The following is a 27,663-nucleotide window of genomic DNA, read 5'->3' as shown; positions in this document are numbered from 1 at the left end:
GAATATCTGAAAAAACATGAGAGTTTGTAGAGCTGGGAGGGGTTCACGTGGGGAGCACAGTCTGAGGCCAGTGTAGGGAAGGGAGGGGCAGAGCTACTTTAATTTTTCTTGGGACTAGACAAATAGAAGCCTTATGGCTTTTTTTATGCCTGAATCCTCCACTTCTGGTCCAAGACCCTTTCCACTCCTATCATTCATGCAAAGAAAGTTATTTCAGACCAAACTTTATTCAGGACTTTGAGCTTGCTTTCCTCCTGAGTCCCTGTTACTTCTCTGGCTCAGGGAGAAGCTTGTCCTTCATCTTAGAATAATCCTCACCCCAGAAGGTGAGTGAAAGATCTCACAGCACCATCACACTTCAGATATACATCTGGGCAGAATCAGGCCTGGGGGCTGTCACCAGGATCAGTACATATATAAGTGTATATAGGTAGCCAGGACTCCAAACCACCGTGGGCACAAATAACCCTGCCCCCACTCCCCTAGCACTCTGCCCTGCAGCTCTCTGTTCCCTTGGGTTTGGTACAGACATATATGTCTTGCCTCAACAGATATGAAGGAGAACATCCACCAGATGGATACCGTCTTCATGCTAGAGAAGCAAAAGTCACCTCTGAGCCCCTGAGGAGGGTGAAAAGGGGACAGAGGGAAGAGGGCAAAGGGTCTGGGCAAACCTCATTAGGGGGCCTTGAAGGGCAGGGAGAGCCAGAGACATGCTGGCTGCAGCAGAACTCTTTGGACCTGCACTAAAGCTTAGGGGGGTCTGAGGGTGAAGGAGATGACAACTGGAGGTCACTTCCATTAAGAGGATTAGGTGGTTCTTGGAGCCTCTGCATCCCCTCCTTGTAGAGCCTCCTGAAGGGGCATATGTGCAAGGAAGGGGCACAGCTGAGAGAGTGGCAATGTGAGCACATCCATGGGCCTCTTGGACTGGAACCCTAATACTTTGGTTGTAGATCCAGGGTGTGTCCAGGCCCACATCTGGGCCTCCATTCTTCCATCCATTTATCCATCCATCTGCTACTGCCAGGGGAAGACAAGGCCTTGTGGCTGCATAGTATATAGTGTGAGCATGGGGTTGTGCAAAGGATGAAGTCTTCAGAAGAAGTATCTCAGGACTAAACAACTAAGTAGCCCAAAGAGAGAAAACTCGAAACGACCAGAGGTGCTCCCCGAAGCTTGCATAGCACCATCTGCATCCAGAAAGGAGAGAGATGAGTGTCAGCTCCAGCATATTTCCTCCCATTTGTCTTTCACCAAACACTTTCAACCCCAGGAAATGTACACAGGAGGTCCCCCGGAACCAACAACAAAGGAAACAGGAGGCGGTGAGTGCCTACGTGGCATGCTGACTCCATGCTCCATGCGGTTACACATGCTGGGATATCGGATGTCAGGAATGTCCCACCACCATTCCTTGGCATCAGGCCTGGGAGTGCAAGACCATAAGAAAGGAAAGGAAAGCCGTGCAGCCTGGGCTGAAGCTGTGGGCCTTACCTTCTAGAGTGGAGTGCAGGGCCAGGGTGCGCCCACCTACGGCATTAGCCTCACCAGTTTGGGGGATATCAGGGGAGGCAGTGTTGGAGGTGTGCCCTATTGGCCACAGGGTGCCTGGGACCTCTTCCACCTCATCATTAGCCAAGGAAGTGGTAGCCAGAGTCTTAGAAGAGGAGGAGGAGGAAGGAAGCAACTCTTGAAGTCCATCCTCGGTGGGCTCACCTCTGTCTGGCTCTCTCTTGCTGGCCTCTGTCTCTAATGATTTCAGGGTGGTCTCAATACTTAGCCTAGGGGAGAGGGAGGTCCCCTCACTCAGGGAGGTTGAGGCTTTGGTAGCCAAAGAGGGAGGGGCCTCAGTCGCCAAGTTGGATGAGGCCTCAGTTGCCATAGAGGTCGGGGCTGCGGTTGGTAAAGAGGGTGAGACCCCAGCCTCTTCTGGGCCTATGATTGGTTCTGACAAGAAATAGACAGGGCTGGGCATTAGTGCTAGTCTCCAGGGTCCTCAATCCTTTATCTGCTCCATTTAAGATGTAATGCATCATGTATTAGAAGGGTGTACGTGAAGACTAATTGAAAGAACTGGGCATGTGTGCAAGATGGATGTGTCCCAAGTATTTATGAGGAAAAGGGAATAGACATCGTGTTCTGTTTGAGACCTAGGAACAAGGAAGGGTGGTTGGCAGGGAGAGGTTACACAGAGGACAATAAAGACTTGATGTCAAGAACAAACTCCATTAGATCAGTCCAGAAGAGGGATGGGCTGCCTGGAGAGGCAGGGGGACAGATCCCTCTTCTTAGAGGTCTTCAAGAGGAGGCCAGTGAGTATGAGAGTGTATTATAGTAGGGACCCCTTTTGTGAATGGGTTCACCTACTTGCCACAGAGTTTCCTTCCAGCTTCAGTTCTGTGACTGTGAGAGTTCTGGATCTCAACGCTAACTGTCATGCATCAACAACCTCCCCATTCTCCATGACACACCACAACCACCACCTTTCTTCTCCCCTCTCCACTCATATTTCCACCTTTCTATCTTCCCCTTTCCAACCAAAGCCAGAACCTTTTCATCCCTGGCCATACACTCTAGGCCTTCCCTATGACCTCTACCTTTCACCCCATTGTGAGCTCCCAGACCAAGGACACAGGCCCCATCAGGTCTTCATTTTTATCTGAGGTCTCTGCCATGGGAGAGAGCTCCTCTTTGTTAGTCTACCAAGTCACCACCTGGGACCAGGCCTACCAAGCAGGACCCAGAGGTTACTGTCTAAATGCTCCATGACTGACTGACACCCCAGGCCTTCCCTTTCCCACCAGGTGCACCATTACTTACGACAGAGTAGGTTCTTACACTCGTAGCCCTCCTGGCATTGGGAACACTGTGGTCCCTCCATATAGGGTTTCTGGCCCTTCACGTTTCCTCTGGGAGAAGAGGAGGAAGAGATGGAAAAGAGAAGCCTAATTAATTTTCTTCTCCCTCCTTCCCACTCCCCCACCTCCCAGTCATTCCAGAAGACAGCCTGGGAAAGTGGGAAAAACTGAGAATTGAGTCTTCAGTCTTGGCTAAGTTAAGCTGTGTGACCTCGGGCCAGTTCATTTTCCCCTCCAACCTAGGTCATATTGAACTGCTTCCCTCTCCTCAACCCTTCAGCTCCATCCCTTTCCCAGACTCTGATGGGCACTCACGGGGGTTCGTAGTTGCAGACCAGCACATGAATGTTTGTCTCCATCACTCCCTCAAGCTTCTCACAGAACTGGGATCCGCAGCCAATTCTCTCCGTCTTTGCCCAGACCACCTGAAAGAAACCAGAACAAAAGGCCTTTCTTTCTGGCAAGAGCAGGCAAGAGCCCTAGAAGCCCAAAAACTCTCAAATCCAACTGAGAGATCAACCTGGAGTCAAGACCAATTACCTAGAGACCACACACCTTATAACCTGGAAATGCGCATGGTCTCCATGGGAGGCCAAGTAGTTGTTCAGTAGTTCATGTCCAACTCTGTGACCTCGTGGACCCTACTGTCCAAGATACTGGAGTGGTTTGCCATTTCCTTCTTCAGTGAATTAAGGCAAATAGGTTTCCCTGGGTCACACAGTTAGTAAGTTTCTGAGGCTGGATCTGAACTCAGGTCTTCCTAACTCCAGGCCTAGTGCTCTATCCACTGAGCCATCTAGCTCAGTGACTTTTGTCTTTAGCACCTTCTTCTTCTCTCCCCTTATCAAAGCAAGGTCTCTCCTTTCCCCAATTCAAAGCTAAGTCCTGGCTCATGGCACTGATTCACTATAGTGTTAATGCCACTCTAGCACCTGTGACTTGGGGAGTTGGAGGGTGTGGTAGGGGAACAGTTGGAGTAAGATTTAAATTTCAGGGGAATAAAAACTCTAAGCCAAAGAGCTGAATCTGGAATTTTAGGTTCAGTGACAGAGGTTTTGGGGTGGGGGCAAAGGGCAGGCAGAGAAGATGTCAATACCCTAACCCAAAACCATGCTCTTTTTTTTCCTCTCTGCTTTGAAGTTTTCAGTGTCAGATTGGAAACCATTTGAAATCATTTAGATCATCCATTAAGACATGGTAGCTTAACAATGAATTCTCAGGGGTATTTGCATTTTAATAGCCTTCAGTAAAAAGCACAGATCTCTAATGTTAGACTCAGACCAGGGGTTGGCAGGGGAGATATTTCTGGGACTGATAGCCTTTCCAGTATCCTGGAACCTGACCCAGACTGAGGCAGCCCCTAGGGGTGGTGAGATTTCAATGCAAAATGGGCCCACAGTCTGGAGATAGAGTCTTAAAACTCTGTAGGTGTTGAGGGTCCCCTTGACCGGGGGACTATTTCAGTTTAGTTTGGTACCTTCTTACCTTTTTCCCAATTATCCAGAACATAACTGAGATTCCAGAAGGGGGAGAGAGGAATCTCAAGTGGCAGAGACAACTGTCACAAAGCTCATGTACTCTGTCTTTCACTCAGAGCCTAAGTACTCTTGCTTTCTAACAGTTCTAACAAGCTTGGGCTATCTATTCTTAGCCTGGCTGGGGTTAGATCTTGACATCCCCCTCCCAGAAAAATTGGCCTATTACAACTCAGGAGTGGATTCCCCTTCTCCCCACATTTCACCAGAGTTCTCCGCCATCCCTGGAGAAGTACTCCTTCCTGATTTTCTTCCCCTGACCAATATCCCTTATTCTTGACCCCAGAGAACCTGGAGGAAGAAATAAGAGAGGCTCCCAAACCCCTGACAAAGCCACAACACAGCTAGCTGGATCATAGATCTGAACCACAGCAGGAATGTTCTTGTGCTCAGACCCCACTCCATTTAGGATGTTGGCCAGACCCCATCTGGGACCCCACAGGGGAAGGAAGAATTTGTCAGATCCTCTTAGATTTTCCTGATGATAAGGAATACAGGAATGGATGAACCCAGGAAGCCTGTGAATAACTTATAAAGAGTAAAAATAATGAAGTCCATGCCCCACTTATCCGGAGGTCAGATTCCCAGAAGCCTCAGCTAAGAAGCAGAAATGGCAGGTGGGATGCATGGGAAGGCTTCTGAGTAGTATAGATACCCCATTCATGCACTTCATTTGTAGGCAAGCCTTCATTTAGAGCCTATTGACTTTTGCTTTCCATAAAATTCTAACAAGCCTGGGGACCTGGTTTACATAACAGATTAGAAAGCTGCAAAAGAGCTCCTAGACTCAGGCATTTTGATGCAGCTGATGTCAACGACTCCCTTCGGAACTATAAACACAGAACATCTGGGGCTAGAGTCTGGGTCAAAGACCTTCTTGCATTACTGAGCCAACCTTACTGCATTATAGCACAACACTGTAAATGATGTTCATAACGATGACCCTGAGTTATAGAGTATAAATAACTATAGTCAGGGAGGTGGAAGTAAGAAGACAGAAGTTTTTATGGTCTCTGGGAGGACATCAGTCACCCCTCTACTCTGAACCATCCTGAACACAACAGATAATAAGGGAGAGCCAAAACCTCTAGGCTGGCATTCCTATGCCGGCTCTAGTTTGATTCTAGAGTGATTTTCTTGATTGGAAAGAGAGCAGATGCAAGAATTAGGTGAGATCTAGTTGTGTTAGAGCACTGAAGGTCTGTAGAGTCTGGTTTCCTGGTGTGCCCTGAAAATTGGACCCAGCTGAAGATTACCCAAGTTCTCAGGCATTGAGATCAGTAAAGGACTGGGCAGGGATGAACGTGGGTCGGCAAGTCAGGGACAGCCATATCTTGGATGACACTCTCCTGTTTCCCCAACTTGTCTGTGTTAGACACTGTGGAACCCCAAACATTAGAAAAGACATAGGCATCATGTTCTGGTTCATATCTGTGGTCCCTGTGCCTATGGTCTATCCTCTGCTGAAGAAGCAGGGAAGTGCCTACATTTCTAGAACCCAATGTAGCAATAATTTACATTCTAAATAATTAAAGCAAAAAGAAAGTTTAAAAAGTACTTAAAAGAGTAAGCTTCAGCCATCCGGAAAGTAAAGCTAATTATGGGGTTCATTCGGTGTAACCACAATAATAATAAATAATAAATGATTGTCTCTATGTCTGGGATGGCTTGTTGTTATTCAGTCCTTTTTTTTAGTCCTGTCTGAGTCTTTGTGACCCCCTTTGGGGTTTTCTTGGCAGAGATACCAGAGTGGTTTCCCATTTCCTTCTCCAGTTCATTTCACAGATAAGGAGACTGAGGCAAACAGGATTAAGTGACTTGCCTGCCATCACACAGCTAGTATGTGTCAGAGGTCAGATCTGAATGCAGGAAGATGAGTTGCGCTAACCACTGAGCAACCTAGCAACCTTGGAATGACTTGAGCCTGGGCAAAGCCTGGAGTACTGTCTTTTCCTATGATTCTGTGGTCTTGATCTCTACTTCATGATCTACATTTCCTTTAGAGGTGAGAATGGGGTTAACTGTTGAACTGAAAGAACTCAGGGTAGGGAGCTGGGTAAGGTGAGGGGCAGGGGAGGGGGCTGGGTAAGGTGGGGGGCAGGGGAGGGAGTTGGGTAAGGTTGGGGGGCAGGACCAAGAAGCTGGAGAGTCCTTGGGCCTGGCCTGGCCCTGCCCCCCTCCCCAGCCTACCTGGGTGTAGTGGCCGCACATCTGCCCTTCTGCACAGGTGGCATTGCCAAGGTTGTAGTGCTCATGCTCATTGTACCACTGTTCCACGGCCAGCTCCAAGTCCATCTCCCCTTCTGTGATGGCGAAGAGGTTCTCTCCTCGGCGGCCTCGATCCTTGTTGTGACCCCACACGCACTTGTTGGCATAGGCTTTGGCGAAGGCAGCCAGATCTTCATCCCATTTCTGAAAGGGTGGATAGGATTAGGGAAAGAAGGGAGCAGCACGAGATCTAGTGTTGGGGGATGAGCTTGGCCCAGGTCCTTCAGTTTTCTCATCTGTAAAATGGGGACAATAATCTCTGCCCAGCTCTACTGGCCTCTCAGGCTGTTGTGAGAATTAAATGAAAAAATCCAAGCACTCTGTGAAGGTAGATGGCACTAGGCAGAAGGTAGATATTGTGTGACCAGACCTACTTCTCTTTGAGTAGGTGGGGATCATTCCACCCACCAGCATATGACCAATACCATGGTCCAGAAGAGGTCCTATAGTTAGCTAAGTTTGAGTCTTGTAGATTCTCCCTATGCCTGCCGAGCATAGCACTCTCTCTAAACACAGTATGTGTTTAATAAATGTTTGTTGAATTATGTAATGAAAGCTACCAGCTGACTTTGGTCTGCATTGCTGTATTGGTCTAAACAAAAGCCATATTTTGTGTCCCCTACCCAGTCTATCTCATATAGAATCAGTGTGACCCACAAAATGGTGCTCATTTTCGTTGGATACCTACATATTTTTTTCTTTCAAAGAGACCTCATTTTAGGAATTCAGCTTATCGTCAAGGAATGGTCTTGTCTAACAAACAACCTTAAGGCCAAAAACCATCTGGAAACAGAGGAGGAATGTATGTCTCAGCAAATTTAGACTTTTCTGGACCGTATTATAAAATGTGTCTCTAATCCTCACCCCCCCCCCCACCTTCATACCTTTTTTTTCCTGTATCTCTTACAAGTATAATTTTAGAAGGGATTGACAATTGACAAATTTCATCATTAGTTCCCAACTCGTGTTAAACAGAGAGGGTATTCGTCTGGTTCTTTTATACACACCATATTGGTGTTCTACTGCATCGTCAGTGATAACATGCAAAACAAGACTTGAGGGCAAAGCAACGAAGAAATTAACTTTTTACTTCTATCTTCTAGCTGTGTGATAAATGATATTACATAAATATAATACATTAATGACTAATCATGGCTTACCCTGAAAGCTACAAAATGAAAAGAACTTCCACGGTATAAAAGATCCAGAGGCTCAATACCAACTTAAGATGTCAAAACTTATAAAAGAAATGTATTATCTTAGGTGTTTACCCATCCTTGGGGTTATCTATTCTAGAGTGACATTTGTGTAGAAACTGTCAGTTTCATCTTCTTATTTACAAAGGTGGGAGAAGAAATTTTCTAATACAGAAGCAAAGATCTTAATGACAAGTGTAATTCTGTTGGCAATGAAAACTGAGGCGAAAAATGCTTGGTAGTTCAAATTAGTGACTACCCAAATATTAAAGATAATTAATGTATACTTTTAGCAGATTTGGGGGCAAATGGAGGTATTTGATGAGAACAGCCCTGAGAAACACTGAGCTCATACCTTTAATTTCCCTCAGTATGAAGGAGACGTTTCAGTAACTAGTTCAGGGATGTGTGATAATGTGTGGAACACTGACAGATAAGTTTAGTTCAGGACTCTGTGCTACCCAGGCTGACATCACTTAACATAAAATCATGAAAAAGACGCTAGACTTTTAGCTAGGAAAGAACTAAATATTACCTCATTTTATCCTCCCAACAAACTTGGGAGATAGGAGTTATGATTATCACCATTGTTTCACATTACTGTCCACTCATTTTAGTCATGTCTGACTCTTCATAAACCTATTTGGAGTTCTCTTGGCAAAGATACTGGGAGTGATTTGCCATTTCCTTCTCCAGTTCATTTTACAGAAGAGGAAATTGAGGCAAGCAGAGGTTAATTGACTTGCCCAGGGTCACACAGCTAGGGAGTGTCTGAGACAGGATTTGAACTGAGGTCTTCCTGAATCCAGGTCCAATATTCTAACCATTGCATCACCTATGGTGTAACACAAAGGTTTTGTGTGGATCACACAGTCAATATTTCTCAGAAAAGGCTTTGTAAAGTCTTGTTGTTGTTCAGTCATGTCCAACTCTTTCTGACTCTACTTTGGAGTATTCTTGGCAAAGATACTAGAGTGGGTTGCCATTTCCTTCCCTAGTTGATTTTTACAGATAAGGAAACTGAGGCAAACAGGGGGAAGTGACTTACCCAGGGTCACACAACCAGGGAGTGTCTGAAGCTGGATTTGAACTCAGAAAGATGAATGTTCCTGATTCTAAGCCTAGTACTTTATCCACTGTACCACTTGTAAGATTAGAAAAGAGTTTAGTCTGCTGGGTTCCGTGGGAAGGATGGTTGGCTGTGGCCCAGGGCAGAGTCGCCCAGCTTTCCCCCATTGCCTGAGGCCGGCTTGGCTCCAGGCCTCCCTCCAGGCCTCCTCAAAGCTGTGGGAAAGCTGTTCTTTCTTTCACAAATAAAGAAAAGAAGGCCAAGGGGAAGGAAGCCTTTCCAAGTGTGTTGGCACTAGCCAACTGAGGCTGTCACAAGGAACATGAGGGTGAGTATGTGCACCCTGTGATTTCAGGAAATCAAGTGCTAAAAAAGCCCCGGAATCTACTTTCTTTCTGTTAGAGAAGATGCACGTTTGGTATTGAGAGCCCTTCATGGCCAAGTCCTGTACAGTACAGTACATTGTATCGTAGAAAGGGCCCTGGCTCTGACGTCACGGGGACGGGATTTCAAATCTTCCCTATCATTTACCACCTTTGTGATGTTAGGCTTTGTAAATTATTAAGCGTGAGTTATTTACCCATCTAGACTTAACCTCCCGAGAGCAGGAATGGTGTCCAATGTAAACCTTTTTATCTCCTTCAATGCCTAGTGAGTACTCTGCACTCAACGGCCTTAATAACGTTTAGTAAACCATTGAACTGGAATCTACCGTAAAGGCCCAAGGCTGCTCCAGCCTACAGTGGCCCATTAGAGCATTTCTGTAAAGTCATTCTCAGCACATTTGTACTTCCCCATCCCCCACGTCCTGTCATAGTTCTCTCTTCATGTGGAGGAAGGGGTCTTGTCTCCCCTACTAACTCCTCGAGGGCAGACTTTTTGTGGCACCACTTGGTATTTCCTGAAGCACCTGGCATGTGGGAGAGACTTCAAGTGTAACTGAGGCAGCAGTTCCAGTTGGACAAACTAGTCCTCTTCCCAGAACATTTACTGAACCCTGATTCTTCTCAGGAGAAGCCTCCCTATTGCCTAGCCTTTGAGGCTGGAACAGCTTCATATGTGGCTACCAGTTAGGGGAGGAGGGTTCATATAATCAAAGCTGTCTGCTCACAGAAAGGACCCATCCACAGATTCTCAGAATGGCAGAACTGAACGTCACCCTAGAGAACGTCTAGTGTCCCTCATTTTACAGGTGAATGAGGCTTAATGGGGCTCAGAAGTGCTCATAGATTCAGAGCTAGATGCAACCCTAGAGGCTGATGAGTCAAATCCCTCCTCCTAATTTTCAGATGGGGAAACTGAGTGACATAAAAGTTAAATGATTTGACCCCAAGCACAAAACTAATAAGTGTATGAGGAAGGATTGGAGTCCACGTCTTTCCAACATCCAGTGCCCTACCTACTCTACCATGTTATTATTGTTCAGTCATGTCTGACTCGTCATGTCCCCATTTGGGGTTTTCTTGGCAAACATACTAGAGTGGTTTGCCATTGCCTTCTCCAACTCATTTTACAGATGAGGAAACTGAGGCAAACGGTGAAGTGACTTGCCCAGGGTCACACAGCTAGGGAGTGTCTGAGGTCAAATTTGAACTCAGGAGGATGAGTCTTCCCAGACTCTAGACCCAGTGCTCTATACACTAGGACACCTAGCTGCCCCATCATTCTACCCATACTGCCCCTCAAAGGGAAAGACCAAAGTCACAAAGCTCAGATAGCGGCACAGCTGGAACTTAATCAGTCAGGTCTTTCTATTCCAAGGGTAGCACCTTTTCTACTAAATGAGTGAGTTCAACCTGTGGACCTTGGATCTTTGGGAGGCTCAGGAGTTATCTGAAGGGGTAGAAGAATCCTTATGCAAATCTTCTGAGGCAACTGTGGGTTAGTAGATGAGCCAACCTCAGATTGCAGAAGACCTGGGTTCGAGAACTGCCTCTGATGCCTAGCACCTTTGTGGCTCTGCAAAAGTCATTAAAATCATAAATTGCAGAGTAGTCCCCGCCTGCTCTAAGTCTATGATCCTATTGGGAGATGGAGTTTTCTCACTGGGAATTCCCTCCACAAATAAAATGTTTTACATACCTATGTACCACCATCTTTCAAATGTACTATCATGATTAATAAAACACTAATTCGTTTAAGGCTTACTGAATTCGTAATAGCTTTTTGTTGTCTTGTGTTTTCTCCATCAATGGATATTAATAGTACAACTGCTATTGTGTGGGGGCTGGTGAAATTTTTCAATATTATAAAGGGGTATTCAAACTTATAAAGGTTGGAAATCACTATACTATGTTTCCTCCCCATAATGCATGTGAACCTGGGTCAGTCCTTGAGCAATGGAGATCTGCACCTGGACCCAAACACAACTGTCATGTGTGGAGAGTTCATCAGTGATCCTAGTAGGTTCTCATCGGTGGGTTCGTGTGGTCTAGGCTTGCTAGGACCCCCAGATTCACCAAGAATCATCCAAAATCTCTAAAAGAATTCCAGGCTCTTGGCATATTATTTTTTGCATTAAACTATGTGTCGTCACTGCACCACCTTGTGGACAACTAGTGAGTTACTATGTGGTAGCTACATGTCCCTCAGCATCCTTGTTCCCTAGGAGTAACCATAGTATCTCTTCCCACCTCTCCCAACTTTCCCCTCTTCCGCATATCGAGGCAAAAAGTAAACCTAATTGTGTGTCTGCTTTCCCACCTCCCATCAGTTTCTTCTCCCCTTCTATCCTGGCTCTTCCCAAGTCTCTCCTTCATTCCTGCAAGAATATATCTCATGTTACTCCTGCAAATATCTTGCCCAGTTCGATGTCAGCTAATCCCCTAGTGCCAGGGGAATATGGAAAAGCCTAAAAGACCCAAAGGAATTATCCCCTAATGGTGGAATTTCAGGCATATGGAGAAGGGTGTGAGAATAGGGAATGCAGGAATACAGGATCATAGGTTTTTAAACTGGAATGGACCTTATTTCAATCCCTCATTTTACAGAAGAGAAAACTAAATAAGTGTAATAAGGGAGAAGTGATTTGCCCAAGGCTAAAATAAGTGGCAGGAATAAGATTCAAACCCAGGTCCCCTGATTCTAAATCCTGTGCCATTTATACTTTCCAACGATGGTTTCTTTCAAGGTATGGAGGGAAACTGATTAGACTTTAGATCACATGCTTTTAGGTGATTGTCCATTGTGTGTGTAAAGGCCAGAGGAGGCAGAATGACTGCAGCTGGTCAAGGAGTGGGCAGATTCCAGGGAGAGACCAATTGAGCTAGTGAAGGGGTTAATAAGACCTCCCAAGCCAGAGCTCTGGGGAAACTGGATCCAATTAAACTCCATGATCTTTTGGCTTTGTCTGCTAGGCCTGGAAAAGGGTTCTCCTGGCTCCTCATCCTCAGCTCCACCCTTGTGGAGTCATGTCCTGCTGCTTTGGCCACTGACCAAGCAGCTGGAGAGTCAGATGGACTTCCAGGGCACTGTTGAGAGAGGATCTGAAACCCTCTGAGGAGAGGAAGGCAGACTAAACAAGATGGGGCTCTAGGGGACGGCTTCCACTCTCTGCCAAATGCTTTTCTCCTCTGCCTGAAATCCCACCATTAAAGTCATTCCTTTGAGAGTTAAGACATTTGGGTTTCTCTGAGTCCTTTATTAAAATGCAAAGTACACCAAAGAAAACTTAGAGGGAAGCAAAGAAAAGTTGGACAACTCTGAACACAGTGTGAAGTATTTATTATATAGGCTTTCTTGGAATGGAAATTTATTGCTGTATATTTTGAATCCTCTCACATTCTGCTGTGCATAAAGCAATGCTTTTTTCTTCCTTTCTTATTTTATATTTGTTTATAATGTTCCTTTTTCTTTTCTTATTGTGTATTTAAGTTTTTAAAAAATTAATAAAAAAATTAAAAGGCAAAGTACCATGGGAATCCTAATCCCCTATTCCTTCTTAATCAGCTCTTAACAATTTTTGCCATTGACAAGATCTTTCCCAAATATTATCTTTTTGATCATCACAACAACCTTAGGAGGTCATTGGTGCAAATATCATTAATGTTCCGATCTTAATAGATGAGAAGACTGAGGGGAAAAGATGGAAAGTAACTGTTCCACTCTCTTCCCTCCAATGCTGGATACCTCCCAACCCCACCTCAGGTAGCAAGTAGCTGATCTGGTTGGAGTACAAACCCAGGTTCTTTTTCCTCCAAATCCAATTTTCTTTCAAGTGATTAATAACCATTTGCAGCGATTGCGGACTTAACCATCATGCAATTCAATTTAACAAGTGTTTTGGGCCAGGCATCGGTGAAATTAAAAGAGAAATATGAAACGGTTTCTGTACTCAATAAACGTACATTCTACTGGGGGATACACCTTCCATAGACTAAATAAATGATATACGTCTTACACATATTCGTATTACCTTTTTCCAGCTATTCCAAGCCCATTGTACATAGCATGGTGGGGAGGGGTGACTTTGGGCAGAGGATGGGAATGGGGGGAGAAGGGGGAGGAAATCCAGAGGACAAAGTCAGAGCTAAAAAGGTAGGAGGGAAGGTGGGAAGACATACTTCCTGTTCTTCATATCTTTGCCCCAAAACTGGCCCTGGCTGCTGGTGACTAACACCTATTTCTTAATCCTAGCACACAGTTTAACTTGAACTGTGGGGTGAAAAATCTGTTCTGGGAGTGAAGATTCTGGCTTTTGTTCAGTTTGATACATTTTCATTAGCGTCCTACTCTTCGTAACCCCATTGGGGGCTTTCTTGGCTAAGATACTAGACTGGTTTGCCACTTCTTTCTCCAGCTCATTTTACAGTGAGAAAACTGAGGCAACAGGGTGAAGTGACTTGCCCAGGATCACACAGCTAGTAAGTCCCTGAGTCTGGATTGGAACCCAGGAAGATGAATCTTCCTAACTCCAGGCCTGGCACTCTAGTCCCTGAGCCACCTAGCTGCCAATTTTTCCATTTTCTTCAACCTACCTCCTATTAGTCAATTAATTAATCATTTATTAAATGCTGGCTATGTGGTAGGCACTGAACTTGGCACTGAAGATTCAAAGACAAAAATGAAATGGTCTGACCCTTCTACTCAAGAAGTTTACATTCTACCAGGGGAAACATGTACACAGAAAAGTCAATACAAAATATATATAAATACCGAAAATATAAAAATTACAGAGATCTTTTTTTTGAAGTGAGAGGGTACCAACAACAGGGGCCAGCTAGGTGGCGCCATAGTACAGAGAGCACTGGTCCTGGAGTCAGGAAGACTCATCTTGAGTTCAAATCCAGCCTCAGACATTTGCTAACTGTGTGACCTTAGGCAAGTCACTTCACCCTATTTGCCTCAGTTTCCTCATCTGTAAAATGAACTGGAGAAAGAAATGGCAAACTTCTCCATTATCTTTGACAAGAAAACCCCAAATGGGGTCAGGGAGAGTCAAACATGACTGAAATGACTGAACAACAACATCTAACAATGTAGTTGGGGTGGGGGGAGAACAGGGCAGAGCATCAGGAGAGGCATTGTGAACAAGGTAGCACTTGGGTCTTCAGACAAGTCTGATTTTCTAAGATACAGAAACGAAGGAGTGCATTCAAGGCATGGAGGAGATGAGAGACATGGACAATGTGTGAAGGAAAATAATGTGTATTGATCTCAGAAACCAAGGGACCTGAGAGACTATCTAGCCCATCCTTATTATTTTATATAGACCGAGAGAGGCTTAGCAACTTGCCCAACATCAAACAGGTAGTGAATGAAAGGGAGGATTAGAACTCAAGACCCTAGACTAAAGAGCCAGTGAGCTTTCCACTGTCTCTTAGAAGATGGGCTTTAAATGCCCAAAGAGTGCCTACCTACATCAGGAGGGTTGTAGATTCTGGGTCTTCCTTTAGCATTTGTTTTCTGCTTTGATCACCCTCCTGTTCCCTTAGTTTACAGACTAGGAGAAGCTTCCCTCACCTTTACCTTCGTATCTTTTTTTTTTTTTTTGGAAGGCAAGGCAGTTGGGGTTAAGTGACTTGCCTATGGTCACACAACTAGTAAGTGGGTCAAGTGTCTGAGGTCGGATTTGAACTCAGGTCCTCCTGACTCCAGGGCAGGTATTCTACTCACTGCACCACCCAGCTGCCCTGTGCCTTCTTATCTTCATTTGTGAAAGAAAGAACAGCTCTCTCTCCGTCTTTAGGAGGACTGAAACCAGACTGGCCTCAGGAAATAGGGGAAAGCTGGAAAGATTCTATCCTGGATGACAACCAAACCTCAGTACACCATTTCCACAGAGCTCTCAGCAGACTGGACTAAGCTCCAAGGTTTCTTCCAGTCTTAATGTCCATGGTTGCCATCCTGGAGGGAGGAGACTGAAACCACAACCAGGTTTGGTGCCATGTTACCCATCTCCCTCCTCCACCCCACCCTGCCCATTCCCAACCTAGCCCCAAAGCTGAACAGAGTCAAAGGGCCTTCCCAGTAACCTTGGGATTGTTTTAGGGGGTTTAAGGGATAATGGGTGAGAGAGAAGGTACAGAATAGAAAGGGTGACTCAGACAGTGGTTATTGCCCATCCGTGCCTAGAAAAGTTGGTGACTTCCCATTTCTGGCTCAAGTCCATAGGTTTGCCTTTTCCAGCAGAGTAAGAAAGTCAAAGATGAAACCACATAACTGTGGCATAGGGAAGTTTAGAACACCACTCTTCCAGCTCATTTCCAGCTTTAGTAAGAAGCCATCCCACCCTAGAATCATGCCCTTGCAGGGCTCCAACCTCACCCTGATCCCAGTTGGACCTTTCCCAGCACCACCCCTGCTCAGTCACTTACTACTTGAATAGTCTTGGGTCAGTTATTTAACCTTCCTGGGCCTCAGTTTCCTCATCTGTAAAACAAAGGGGTTGGACTAACTGGTTCCTAGGTCCCCTCTACTTCCAGAGTCTCTGATTATGACTCAGTGATCCTTGACTTGGTCCCAAATCTATCCCAGTATCTGATTCTATTCTGACCCCATCCCTGACAATCCCAATCCCACTTTGGTCCTGCCCTTTCTGGGGCTCCCAGTCTTGTGCTGGCTGTAACCCCATTCCCAGACCCCGTCACAGTGCAAACCCACCCCCCACACACACCTCAGCCTCCTGCTCAGTCTTAGAGACCTTTGTTCCAAAAATACACTGACTCCACTGAAACCTGACAGAGGCTTCTCCAATATCTGTGGGCCCCTGCAGATTCAGTTCTCCTACCCAATAGGCCCATGGTTCCAACACCCTCCCCACTCCACAGCCCATCAGAGAGAGGACCCTAAAAAATCACAGTTCTACATTGCTTCGTTTTACAAAGCACATCCCTTACAACAGGCCTGTAAGGTAGGAGAAAGGAAGGTGGAGGGAGCAACCATTCTATCACTTTGACAGAAGAGGAAACTGAGGTCCAGAGAAGCAAAGAATGTTAGAGCAGAAAATGATCTCAGGGAACATTGAGTTGTTCATTTTAAAAGTGAAGAGACTTAGGTCTGGAGAATCATCCAAGATCACACATCATGTCCCTAGCACAACTAACACTGGAACCCAGGTTTCTAGACTCTACAGTTAATAAGTGCCACAGGCCAGGTTTGAACTGGGTCTTTCAGACTCCAGATTCTCTCTGTGAGGTAGGCAGGGGCCAAACAGTTTTATCCTGACTCTGCAGCTGCAAATTCAGGCCCAGTGAGGTTAAGTAACTCACTCAAGGTCCCATAGCTAATAAGCAGCAGAGCTGAGGCCAGAACCTAGGTTTTTTGTTTTTTAAAAACATTTCAATTTATTAATTTTCCACATTCATTTCTTTTTAAATTTTGAGTTCCAAATTCTCTCCCTCCATCCCACTCCCTCCCACACCCACTGAGAAGGCAAGTGATGGGATATCAATTTAACACGTGAAAAACCTAGGTCTTCTGATTGTATTGTACCTCCAGCCCAGGTAGCTGGATCCCTCCAGGGAGGAGAAGACTACACCCCCTCATTAGTCTCCTCCTAGGCTTAGCCCACTTTGGGAGTTTTACATTGTAAGTGGAGGAGGGGTCTTCCTCAGCTTACCATATTCTTCATATTGGTCGCAGGTGGGGAGACCCGGGATCGGTACAGGTTGTGAAGTTGCACCACTATTTGCTTCTCCTCATCCTTTAGGCTCCAGCTCAGCTGGGCAGCTGTGAAGAGGAGGAACACAGCTGGGAGGTAGTGGAAGCTCTGCATCCTGCCCTCTCTCTAGCTCTAGCAAGTCTGGGGGTCTGGCAGCTGGATTTAAAAGAATCTGAAGTCCCTCCCTCCCTCTCCAAATGAGCAACACCCCTGGCTGGGATTACTGAAGTGGGGCTCCTCTCTAACTGAGCCCCGCCACTTGCAGCACACCCCGCCCAGCTCACATAATGGGGTGGGGGAGGGAGAAAGGATTTTTGGGAGATGGCCAAAACCTTGTCCACTCCTAACGAACATTAAATGTCCCATCGGAATCCTTGGCAAAATTTCTTGTCTTTGTGATTGGGGATGGGGGGAGGGGTGTGCGGAGGAGGCAAGGGAAGGTTCAGGTCAAGTGCTCTGAGTTTCAAAGTCCCACCCTACATGTGGGGTGCACTGGTGGATGACAAGAACCCTCCCACCCCAGTGATCTTTAGAAAGTGACGAAACTAAGACCCAGAGAATTCTTCAAGATCACATATCACGTCCCTAGCAGAGCTAACATTGGAACCCAGGGCTCTTTAATCCATTGGGAGTGGAGGTGGAGAGCTGCCTCTCTACACCACCATCAGTCTTCTTACGCACTCAAAAGTGCCACTGATCACCTAAGCACAAGTCCAGGCTGAATATTCGCTGCACGCTAGAGGCTACCGTCCAACACAGAAGAGGGGAGAGATAAGGTCCCCATCCTCAGGAAGCTGTCAGTCTCATGTACTGGAAAGAGCTATGTTGTATTTGGATTTGGATCCCAGCACTGTTCATGACTTTTCGTATGAATTTGAACAAGCTGGCTCTCTTCTCAGTTTCCTCCTCTGTAAAAAGTTGGGCTAGATTATCGGTTCTTAAAGTGTGGTCTGAGTGACCAGGAGACCCTTTCAAAGGGTCTTTGATCTAAAGTTTGAGGTTAAAACAAAAAAAACTTTTAACAATTTCTAAATTGCTGCATGGAAATCCTCCCTCAGACATTTGCTGTCTGGGTTATCCTGGGTAAGTCACTCTGTCCACCTCAGTTTCCTCATCTATAGAATGGGAATAATAATAACCCTTACATTCCAGGTTGTTGGGAGAATCAAATGAGATAAGATCTTGAAAGCTCTGTATAAATGCTAGCTATTAATAACAGCAAATATCAATAAACATAACCCACACAAACAAAAGCTCTTTGGGAGGGAGGAGAAAAAAACTTAGTAAATAATCCACTCGCCATGCTTTGGCACTGGCTGCCTCCCACCCACTTGTACAGAATCATATTAAAACTGATTAAACATATTAAAACTGAACCTTCTCAGTTCAACTAAAAATATTGAGAAATAAATATTTCTCTAGTCTAAAACCCTTCTCAGACTTATTCAAAGAAGGAAATTTAATCAATACTTTATCAAACTTCTCAGAAAATAATGCCTTCCACTAAAAACCTGTCCAGCTGGAGAGGGGGAAGGAGTAGTACACCATTAAAAGGAGGAGTCAGAGAGGGATTGGAGTGGTTTTAGGGAAATGAGTCTCCTGGGGCAGAGTGTGGTATGTTCTATTGGGTCAGAGATCCTTAACCTTTTCCTATATGTCATAGTCTGGACACCCTTAGCAGACCCGTTATGGACCCCTTGTCAGAATAGTGTTTTCAAGTGCACAAGATGAAATGCATAAGATTAAAAAGAAAACCAATTATACTGAAACAAAGATGTAAGTTTTTTCCCATCCAAGTTCATGGACTCCATGAAATCTATCCACAGACTCCCTGGGGGCTGTGGAACCCTGCATTCAACGAAGCAAAATGTTAACCCTGAGTTGTATAAACACATCTTCTCATATTGTGATTTTCTTTGTTCTAAGGGCATGAGAGACTTCATCAGCTTGGATATTTCTCCCTCTAAACTTTTCTCACAACAACCCTGTGAGGTAAAGAATGAATTACCACCTCCACTTTGCAAATGAGGAAAAGGAAGTCTCAAAAGAGTAGGGTGTTGTCTCCAAGGCTACAGTTAGTAAGTGGCAAAGCCAAGATTCGAACCCAGGTCTTCAGTCTCCAAACCCAGAGATCTTTCCTCTGTACCTGCTAACTACTTAAGTATAACAGGTGGCATTTAAATTCATATGGAAAGACAAAGGAGCAGCCAAGGCTTTGCCCAGTGGCCCATATGAGGGGTGGGGGAGAATATTCCTTCCTCTTGGTATATTAGCTAATTCCCCACTCCCTCCATTGAGATGTCCCTCCGATGACCTCCTCTCCTAGTGCTTCCTTTCAATGGGGCAAACTGGCCTTGACAAGATGTCTGGCTTGTGAACCCATACTATGCATGCTAAGGACCAATATGGGATGGGGTTGGGGGAAGAAGATGAGATCAGTGCCAGAGGCAATATGGGCTATCTGGTCATTAGCTCCAGACCATGATATCTTCACCATCTTCTCATCCCTCTCTTCCCCTTGTATCCCCATTCCCAAGCTCTGCCCCTGAAACACCCTGGGCTCTCATAGTGAGCTTTTGCCTTATTTTGCCTGGAACAAGGACTCCACCTCATTTCCAGGGCACCAGCTCCAAACTAGGTACCCTTCTTGCCTTCCCAGCTCCCCTTCAGGTTTTCCCCTATGGAAGTTCCTTGAAGACAGGGATTATCTTTCTTTTTCTGTCATGCAAAACGTATTTCCACATTAGCCATGTTGTTTAAAAAAAAAAGAAAAATAAAGTGTGTGTGGGAGAATGCCTCAATCTGCACTTAAAGTTAATCATACCTCTAGGGGTGGACAGCATTTCTTTTTTATTATGAGTCCTTTGGAATTGTCATGGATCATTGTCTAGATCACAGTAGCCAAGTCTTTCATAGTTGATTATCATTGCAATATTACTGTTACTATATACAATATTTTCCTGATTTTGCTCACTTCACTTTGCATCAGTTCATATAAGTCTTCTCAGGTTTTTCTGAAATCACCCCCCTCATCATTTCTTATAGCACAATAGTATTCCATCACAATCGTATACCACATTTTGTTCAGCCATTCCCCAACTGATGGGCCTCCCCTCAGTTATCAATCTTTTGCCACCACAAACAAACAAACAAACAAACAAACAAAAAACCAAACTGCTATGAACACTTTTGTACACATAGATCCTTTTCCCTTTTCTTTGATCTCTTTGGGACACAGACTTACTAATGGCATTTCTTGGTCAAGGGGTATACAGTTCGATAGCCCTTTGGGCAGAGTTCCAAATTGTCACATCCAATCTTATAGGCATTGAGGTGGTACCTCAGAGTTGTTTTAATTTGAATTTCTCTAATTTTATAAATTCTCTAATTGTCTAATAATTGAAATCTAATATTTCAAAATATTAGAAATTAGAATATTAGAAAGTCTAATATTGAAATTCTCTTAAATTCTCTAATTAATTCTCTAAATTGAATATCTCTAATAATCAAAATTCTCTAGTTCTCTAATTATTAGTGACTCAGAGCATTTTTTCATGTGACTTGATAGTTTTTATTTCTTCTTCTGAAAAATGTCTATTCACATCCTTTGGCCATTTATCAATTGGGGAATAGCTCTTAGTTTTATAAATTTGGCTCAGTTTCCCACGTATGTGAGAAATGAAGACAAAGGTTATCTTGTGTTTGTTTCTCTAGCACTTAGCAAGAGCTTAATAAATGTTTTGTTTAGCTATAGTAACCTCAGCCCTATTCATCCCTAGTTCTTAGCTGAAGTTCTGTAAGTTACATTTGAAACATTTCTCTTTGGAGAAAATAATGGGGAAAAGTACAAGAACAAGGAGTGCCAGGGGTCAGGACAGGAACTCTAATTGCTTATATAGCTCTGGGCAAGTCATTTGATCTTTCAACTTTCTTCCTATGAAATGAAGATATTATGTGCTCTGTTCCTCACAGCCTTGAAGTGAAAGTACATTGGGATCCTTTTCTTACATAGCAGGTTGGGACTGCCCCTGAAGACATTTGGGCATTTGTCCAATAGTTTGCATTTTGGTTTTTCTTCAGGTGGATGGAATAACAGAAGATAGAGTCTCTAGATATTCCCCTGCCCAGTACCTGGGCATCACAGGAAATTTCCCAGTGTGCTCTGTGAGTGAATGGGCTGTTCAGGGACGACTAGCTCCTCTAATATGAGGGTTTGCTGAGCCCTTTTCAGAGCTGCTCATCCACCTTTGGTGCCTACCTGGCTCTCAGCTCTCACCTGTGGCTCCAAAAAACTGTAACATGCACAGTAGCCTCACCCCAGTAAAACCATCTCAGTAGATGGGCCACATCAGAGTGAGAGTAACTGATGTGAGGTATCACAGCACTGGAAAAGGGTGAATGTCCTGGTTTTCAAAAAAGGGAAGAGAATAGAGGCCAATAAGGTTGACTTCAATTCCTGGCAATCAGTTAATTATTAAGAATTCATAAAGTGCCTCTCTGTGCTAGCTGCTGACGTTAAAAATACAAAGAAAGAAACAACCTTGCCTCTCAAGAAGTTTATATTCTATCATGGAAAACAGTAAATATATGGATAAGTAAATTTAGAATAGATACAAACCAGTTAAGTACAAAGTAGCTAAGTAGGTAGCAACTAGCATTTTGAGGATCAGAAAAGGTTTCATGTGAGGGAGGTTAGGTAGCCCAGTAAATAAGACCTGGAGGCAGGAAGACTCATCTTCCTGAGTTCAAATCTGGCTTCAGACACTAACTAGCTGTGTGGCCCTGGGTAAGTCACTTCACCCTATTTGACTCAGTGTCATCATCTGTAAAATGAGCTAGAGAAGGAAATGGCAAACCACTCTAGTGTCTTTGCCAAGAAAACCCCAAATGCGGTCACAAAGAATTGGACACAACTAAAAACAATTGACCCCCAAAAAGTTTCATACACAAAGTGGTACTTGAGGTATGTCTTGAGGAAGAGAGGGGTTCATGTTGAGGTGAGGTGGGAAAGGAGTAGAATGGACAGCATTTAGAATTGAGGGTTAGAATTGAGGGGTAGGAACAGAGAAGTGGCCGATCTGGCTGGATTGCATAGTATGGAAGAGTAGCAAGGTACAATGAGTTTGGAAAGAGACTAGGTTGTGATGGTTTTTAAAAGCTCAACAAAGGAATTTACATTTTATCCCCAGGGCAATAGGGGACCCTTTGAGTTTATTGAGTAGTAGAGTGATGTGGGCAGATCTATGTTTAAGGAAAAGCATTGTGGCAGCTGTGTGGACAATATACTGGAATGGGGAGAGACTCAAGGCAGGAAGACCAAATTAGGGTGTCATTGCAATAGTTTAGATGAGGTTCTGAACCAAGGTGGTAGCTGAATGAGTAAAAAGAAGGGGGTAGATACAAGAAATATGGTGATTCAAATGACAAGATTTGTCAAAAAAGATTGGATATATCTGTATGTGTATATAAATATACATATACATGTTTATATATGTGAATATGTATCAGATCCAGCAACTAAGAGACCATTGGTAACTTTGGAGAGAGCAGTTTCAATGGAATGATGAAATCAGAAGCTAGATTGCAAAAGACTGAGGAATTAAGAGAAAAAACATGATGAAAATGAGTGCAAATAGCTTTTACTAGAGGTTGGACTGAGAAACAGAGGAGAGACAAGAAGATGGGTTGAAAGAATGGTAGGGTCTAATAAAGGTTCTTTAAAAGGGGAATACTTGGGCATGTTTGAAAGCAGTAAGGAAAGAAGCCAGTAAACTTGGAAAAGTCAAAGATGAGAGAGAGGGAAGGGGGCAATTGAGGGAGTAATCTGCTGGAGAAGGTAGAAGGGATGAGATCAAGGGCATGTATAGAGAGGTTAACTTTGGGAAGGAGAAGGGACACCTCTTTATCAAAGATTGAAGAGAAGGAAACAGTGGGTGAAGACATCAAGAAGTTCTGAGATGAACAGAAGGGGAGAAGACAACTTCTGTCAAACGACCTCCTTTCAGTAAAGAAGATCCTCAAATGAGAGGGTGGAAGACTGTGAGATGCTTAAGGAGAGAAAAGAAAGTTGCAAATAACTTCTGCAAGGAGTGAGATAGAGAATCAATTAGGGAAGAAAAAAAAAGATTGCCTTGTCATAGTAAGGGCACAGTTGAGAGTGGATTTTAGAGTGTACGTTATCAGGATGATGTGGTACCTTCCACCATCTCTTTTCACTGGCACAAGAGTAGGAACAAAGGGCTGGGATCTCAAAGGGATGAACATCAACAGGACAAAGGAATAGGGGTTGTTGGTTCTCTGGAGCTGAGCTTCTGATCTCAGCATTCAAATAAAAAACTCTTTCCAAACCAATGGCTTTTTCTCAGTTCTCATTCTTCTTGACCTCTCTCACTGTTGATCACCCTCCTTTCCCTTCTCACTCCCTTTTCTCTAGATTTTCATGATACTTCTCTTTCCTGTTCTTCCTCCTCTTACCTGCCTGACCACTCTTTCTCAGTCTCCTTCAGATCTTCATCCATGTTTTGCCCACTAAAACCATGGGTGTGCCCCTTCTGGGCCCTCTTCTCATCTGTATTATTTCAACTGGTGATTTCATCAGCTCCGGTGGATTCAATTATCCTCTCTATGCTGATTTACAGATCTATTTATCCAGCCCTAACCTCTCTCCAGACCTACAGTCTCCCCTCTCCAATCGCTTATTGAATATCTCAAACTGTAACACCTGTGGCTATCTTAAACTCAACATGTCCAAAACTCAACCCATTATCTTTCCCCTCAAGACTCTCCTGTCATCCTAATTTTTCCTTTCACTGTCAAAGATACCACAATCCTCCCAGGTACCCAACTCATAACCTAGGTAATGGCATGGCCACCACTCTTATTATCTTATCATCTCATGCCTGGACTACTTCAATAACCTATTGATGAGTCTGCCTGTCTCAAGTCTCTCCTCACTCACTCAACTGTCAAACTGACCTTTGTAAAGTAACAGTCCTGACCACAGCACTCCCCTATTCAATCAACTGGAGGTGACAGGTGGCTCCCTGTCACCTCCAGGATTAAATATAAAATCCTGTTTGGTTTTTGCTTTTTAGATAGTAAAGGTTAAGTGACTTTCCCAGGGTCACACAGCTAATAATTGTCTGAAGCCAGATTTGAACCTCTTAATTCTAGGGTAGGTGCTCTATCCACTTCACCATCTAGCGGTTGGTTTTTAGAGCCTTTTATAACCTGTCTTATTCCCACCTTCTCAGTCTTCTTTCATATTACTCACTACCATCCCCTCACAGACTCTTGGAGCTAGTGACGGTGGCTTCCTTCTTGTTCCTTTCACAAAATGTTCCATCTCCCAACTCTGGGCATTTTCACTGCCAGTATCCCATGCCTGCAATTTCTCTCCTTCCTCATTTTTCCTGCCTTTCTTGGCTTCCTTTAAATCCCATTTTTTTAATTCTTTTTTTTTTTTAGGCAATTAAGGTTAAGTGACTTATCCAAGGTCACATAACACTAAGTATCTGAGGTCAAATTTGAACTCAGGTTCTCCTGACTCAAAGGTCAGTTGTTCTATCCACTTCACCACTGAGATGAACCAGGAGAACATTGTGCACAGTAACAGCAACATTGCTCGATGACCAACTTTGATAGACTTACCTCTTCTTAGCAATTCAAGGATCTAAGATAACTCCAAAGGACCATGACGGAAACTGCTATCCACATACAGAGAAAGTACTATGGAGTGCGAATGCAGATGGAAGCATATTATTTGCTCTCTGTCTCTCTCTTTTTTGTTTGTTTCTTCTTTCTTGTAGTTTTTTCCATTGGTTCTAATTCTTCTTTACAGCAGGACTAACTGAAAATATATTTAATATGAATGTATATGTAGAGCCTATATTAAACTATAGGTCATCTTGGGGTGGGGAGAGATGGAGAGAAAATTTGGAACTCAAAATTTTATGGAAGTGAATATTGAAAACTAAAAATAAATAAATATATTTTAGAAAAAGATAGCCTTGGTACCCAAAGAGCCAAATTCAAGTTGGAGAGTGTCAATTTGTGATGTACCTAGTTAGTGCACTTGAATGACTTTCTCTAGCTGTCCAGAGCAGCCCACAAGTAGGAACAGAGAACTCAAGTAGTGGAAATAATGAAGGCTAGGGTTTGGAAAAGGATGAGTGAGAAATAGGACAAGGAGGTGAAGGATTTGAGAGCAGAGTCAGTCAATCAACAAACATTTATTAAGCACTTGCTAGGTGCCACACATTGTGTTAAGTTTGGGGGATTAAAAAAACAAGGTAAAAACATTGTTCCTGCCCTCAAGGAGTTCTCATTCTAATGGGGGAGGGGAGAGAACTATAAACAATTGTGTATATGCCAAGCAAATGGAAAGTAGGGAAGGTAGTGTCCAGATCACCATGAACTTGGGACTCAATGAGCATTTATAATTTTATACATAGATTTATTAGAATTCTAGATTTCCAGAGCATGAAAGGAAGTTACTTTGGTAATATCTTGAGCTCCTGAAGGAGCAACGGTTTACTAGGTACCACAGGAAAACCACGACATCAATCTTGTCTTCAAAGTCTCAGCTATCTTCCAGGACAAGATCTGCAAAATCAAAAGAATTTTATGTTTGTTCCTATGCTATAAGACCCAAACCGGCAATTGGTAGAGAAAAATGTACAGTAATCACTTTTAACTTCTAAAATGGGAGAAGCTATATATAGTCATATGAAAAAATGCTCTAAATCATTATTGCTTAGAGAAATGCAAAGAAAAACAGCTTTGAAATATCATCTCACACCTATCAGATCAGATATCAAAATGACAGAAGAGGAAAATGACAAATGTAGGAAGGGATCTTGGAAAATTGGGATGCTGTTGATGGAATATGAATTGATCCAACCCCTTGCGACATTTAAAAATGTTCAAGAGACATAATTTCTGGATAATTTCATCACTTTAGCAGGTTATTAATAAAAGGACAGTCATATGGCTGTCTCTCTTAGACCAAAGACCATCATGTGTCAGTGACCCTTGGAGAAATGATCTCACTCACACACAGGGCAAGTGTTCACGTAGTAGTCAGAAGAAGTGATACAAGGACACTCTCTAGGTCTTTCTCAAGGACTTTGGAATTGATTGTGTAACATGGGAGACAATGGCTCAGCATGACGTGCCCCCATCAGAGAAGGTGTTGTGCTCTACAAGCAAAACAGAATGTGTGTTGGTCCTTCGTTGCCAAAGAAGACCATGACATCAGAGAAATATTGACATGACTTGCACTTGACTTTGTTTTGAGTGAGGGCAGGTCACCAGCCTCACTTCTCCTCCAGAGCCATCTGAATCCAGTGACCTGATATTCATCAGGATGACTGGAGATGACCCAGGATGAGGCAGTTGGGGTCAAGTGACTTGCCCAAGGTCACACAGCTAGTGAGTGTCAAGTGTTTGAGGTGAGATTTGAACTCAGGTCCTCCTGACTCCTGCACTGGTGCTCTATCTACTGCACTACCTAGTTGCCCTAGGAGCAAAGCAGAATTGAAACAGCTCAAAGGAAACACAGGATGCACAAATTTAGAATATCCACCCCAAATGTTCACTCGAACTATTTGTGTCTGGGCTTATATTGGTCTGGTCACAGTCCAACACAATGAAACTTGACTTTAGCACAGTGATGTCATTTCTTCCAGAAGAAAGGACAACCAAAATAAAAGAATATGTCTCCACTCAAACTTGAGTAGAACACAATGGGTTTCCCCACCCTAGATTAAATCTGAATTAATGTAATCTCACTATCAGTAATGTCCTTCAAGAAACAGAACTTTAAAATAAGAAATTTAGAAAAAGGGGGGATCTCTGAATCTCCCAAGGTATTGGTTATTAACAATCATTTCTCTCATACTTTGGAGAGCAATCTGGAATTATGCCCAAGGAGTTATAAAACTATGTATACTCTGTGACCCAGAAATACCACCATTAGTTCTGTTTCCCAAGGTAATCAGGGAAAAAGGAATGCTCTAAAATATTTGTAGCAGCTCTCTTTGTGGTGGTAAAGAACTGGAAGTTGAGGGGAAGCCCATCACGAGGGGCATAGCTGAACGTGGTGTACAATTATAATGGAATACTACTGTGTTGTAAGAAATGATGATCTAGCTGATTTTAGAAACACATGAAGAGACTTGCATGAAATAATGCAGAACCAAGAGAGAATGTATGTAATAACAACAATACTGTTTGAAGAACAAATGTAAATGACTAAGTTATTATGAACGTCAAAAATATTCAAATCAACTAGAAAGCCCCTATGAAGGAAGATATTATCCTTCTCCAGAGGAAAGAAGCATGTATAGTGTTATTTTACATACATGTGTCTTATATATATATATTTTATATATGTATATGTGTATGCATACATATATGTCAAATAGTGGTCTTCTCTACGGTGGGGTGGGAGGGAGGGAGGTAGACAATTTGAAACTTAAAATGTGACCAAAAATTTTAATTTAATTAAAAAAAATAAAATGGGAACAGACAAGTATTTTCTTTTTTTTTTAAACAGATGTGAAGATTTGAAACCAGTGTCTCAAATTAACAGAGAAAACTTAGATGTGTCACTTTCCTACCTTTTCTGGGT

The 27,663-nt window shown here is 43.6% G+C and overlaps 1 protein-coding gene across 3 annotated transcripts; it reads right to left on the bottom strand.

Annotated features, from left to right (window-relative positions):
- Positions 1–208: 208 nt before the first annotated feature.
- On the bottom strand, positions 209–17,185 carry PI16 (peptidase inhibitor 16). 3 transcript variants are annotated; one of them, XM_072641958.1, is made up of 6 exons: positions 16,989–17,185; positions 6,587–6,808; positions 3,177–3,286; positions 2,824–2,912; positions 1,720–1,950; positions 209–1,193 (listed from the first exon to the last, which is right to left on the bottom strand). In XM_072641958.1, the coding sequence occupies exons 1-6, from the start codon at positions 17,142–17,144 to the stop codon at positions 1,099–1,101; spliced, it is 903 nt and encodes a 300-aa protein (XP_072498059.1). In that variant the 5' UTR covers positions 17,145–17,185; the 3' UTR covers positions 209–1,098. The 3 variants fall into 3 exon arrangements, with proteins under 3 accessions (XP_072498059.1, XP_072498058.1, XP_072498060.1); XM_072641957.1 differs by having other exon boundaries at positions 1,498–1,950; positions 16,989–17,184; XM_072641959.1 differs by lacking the exon at positions 1,720–1,950.
- Positions 17,186–27,663: the final 10,478 nt, after the last annotated feature.

The sequence above is a fragment of the Notamacropus eugenii genome, chromosome 2 (genome assembly GCF_028372415.1).
Source record: "Notamacropus eugenii isolate mMacEug1 chromosome 2, mMacEug1.pri_v2, whole genome shotgun sequence".
Lineage (NCBI taxonomy): Eukaryota > Metazoa > Chordata > Mammalia > Diprotodontia > Macropodidae > Notamacropus > Notamacropus eugenii.
The sequence above is the reverse complement of the archived record's forward strand: the minus strand, read 5'-3'. Positions and strand labels throughout refer to the sequence as shown.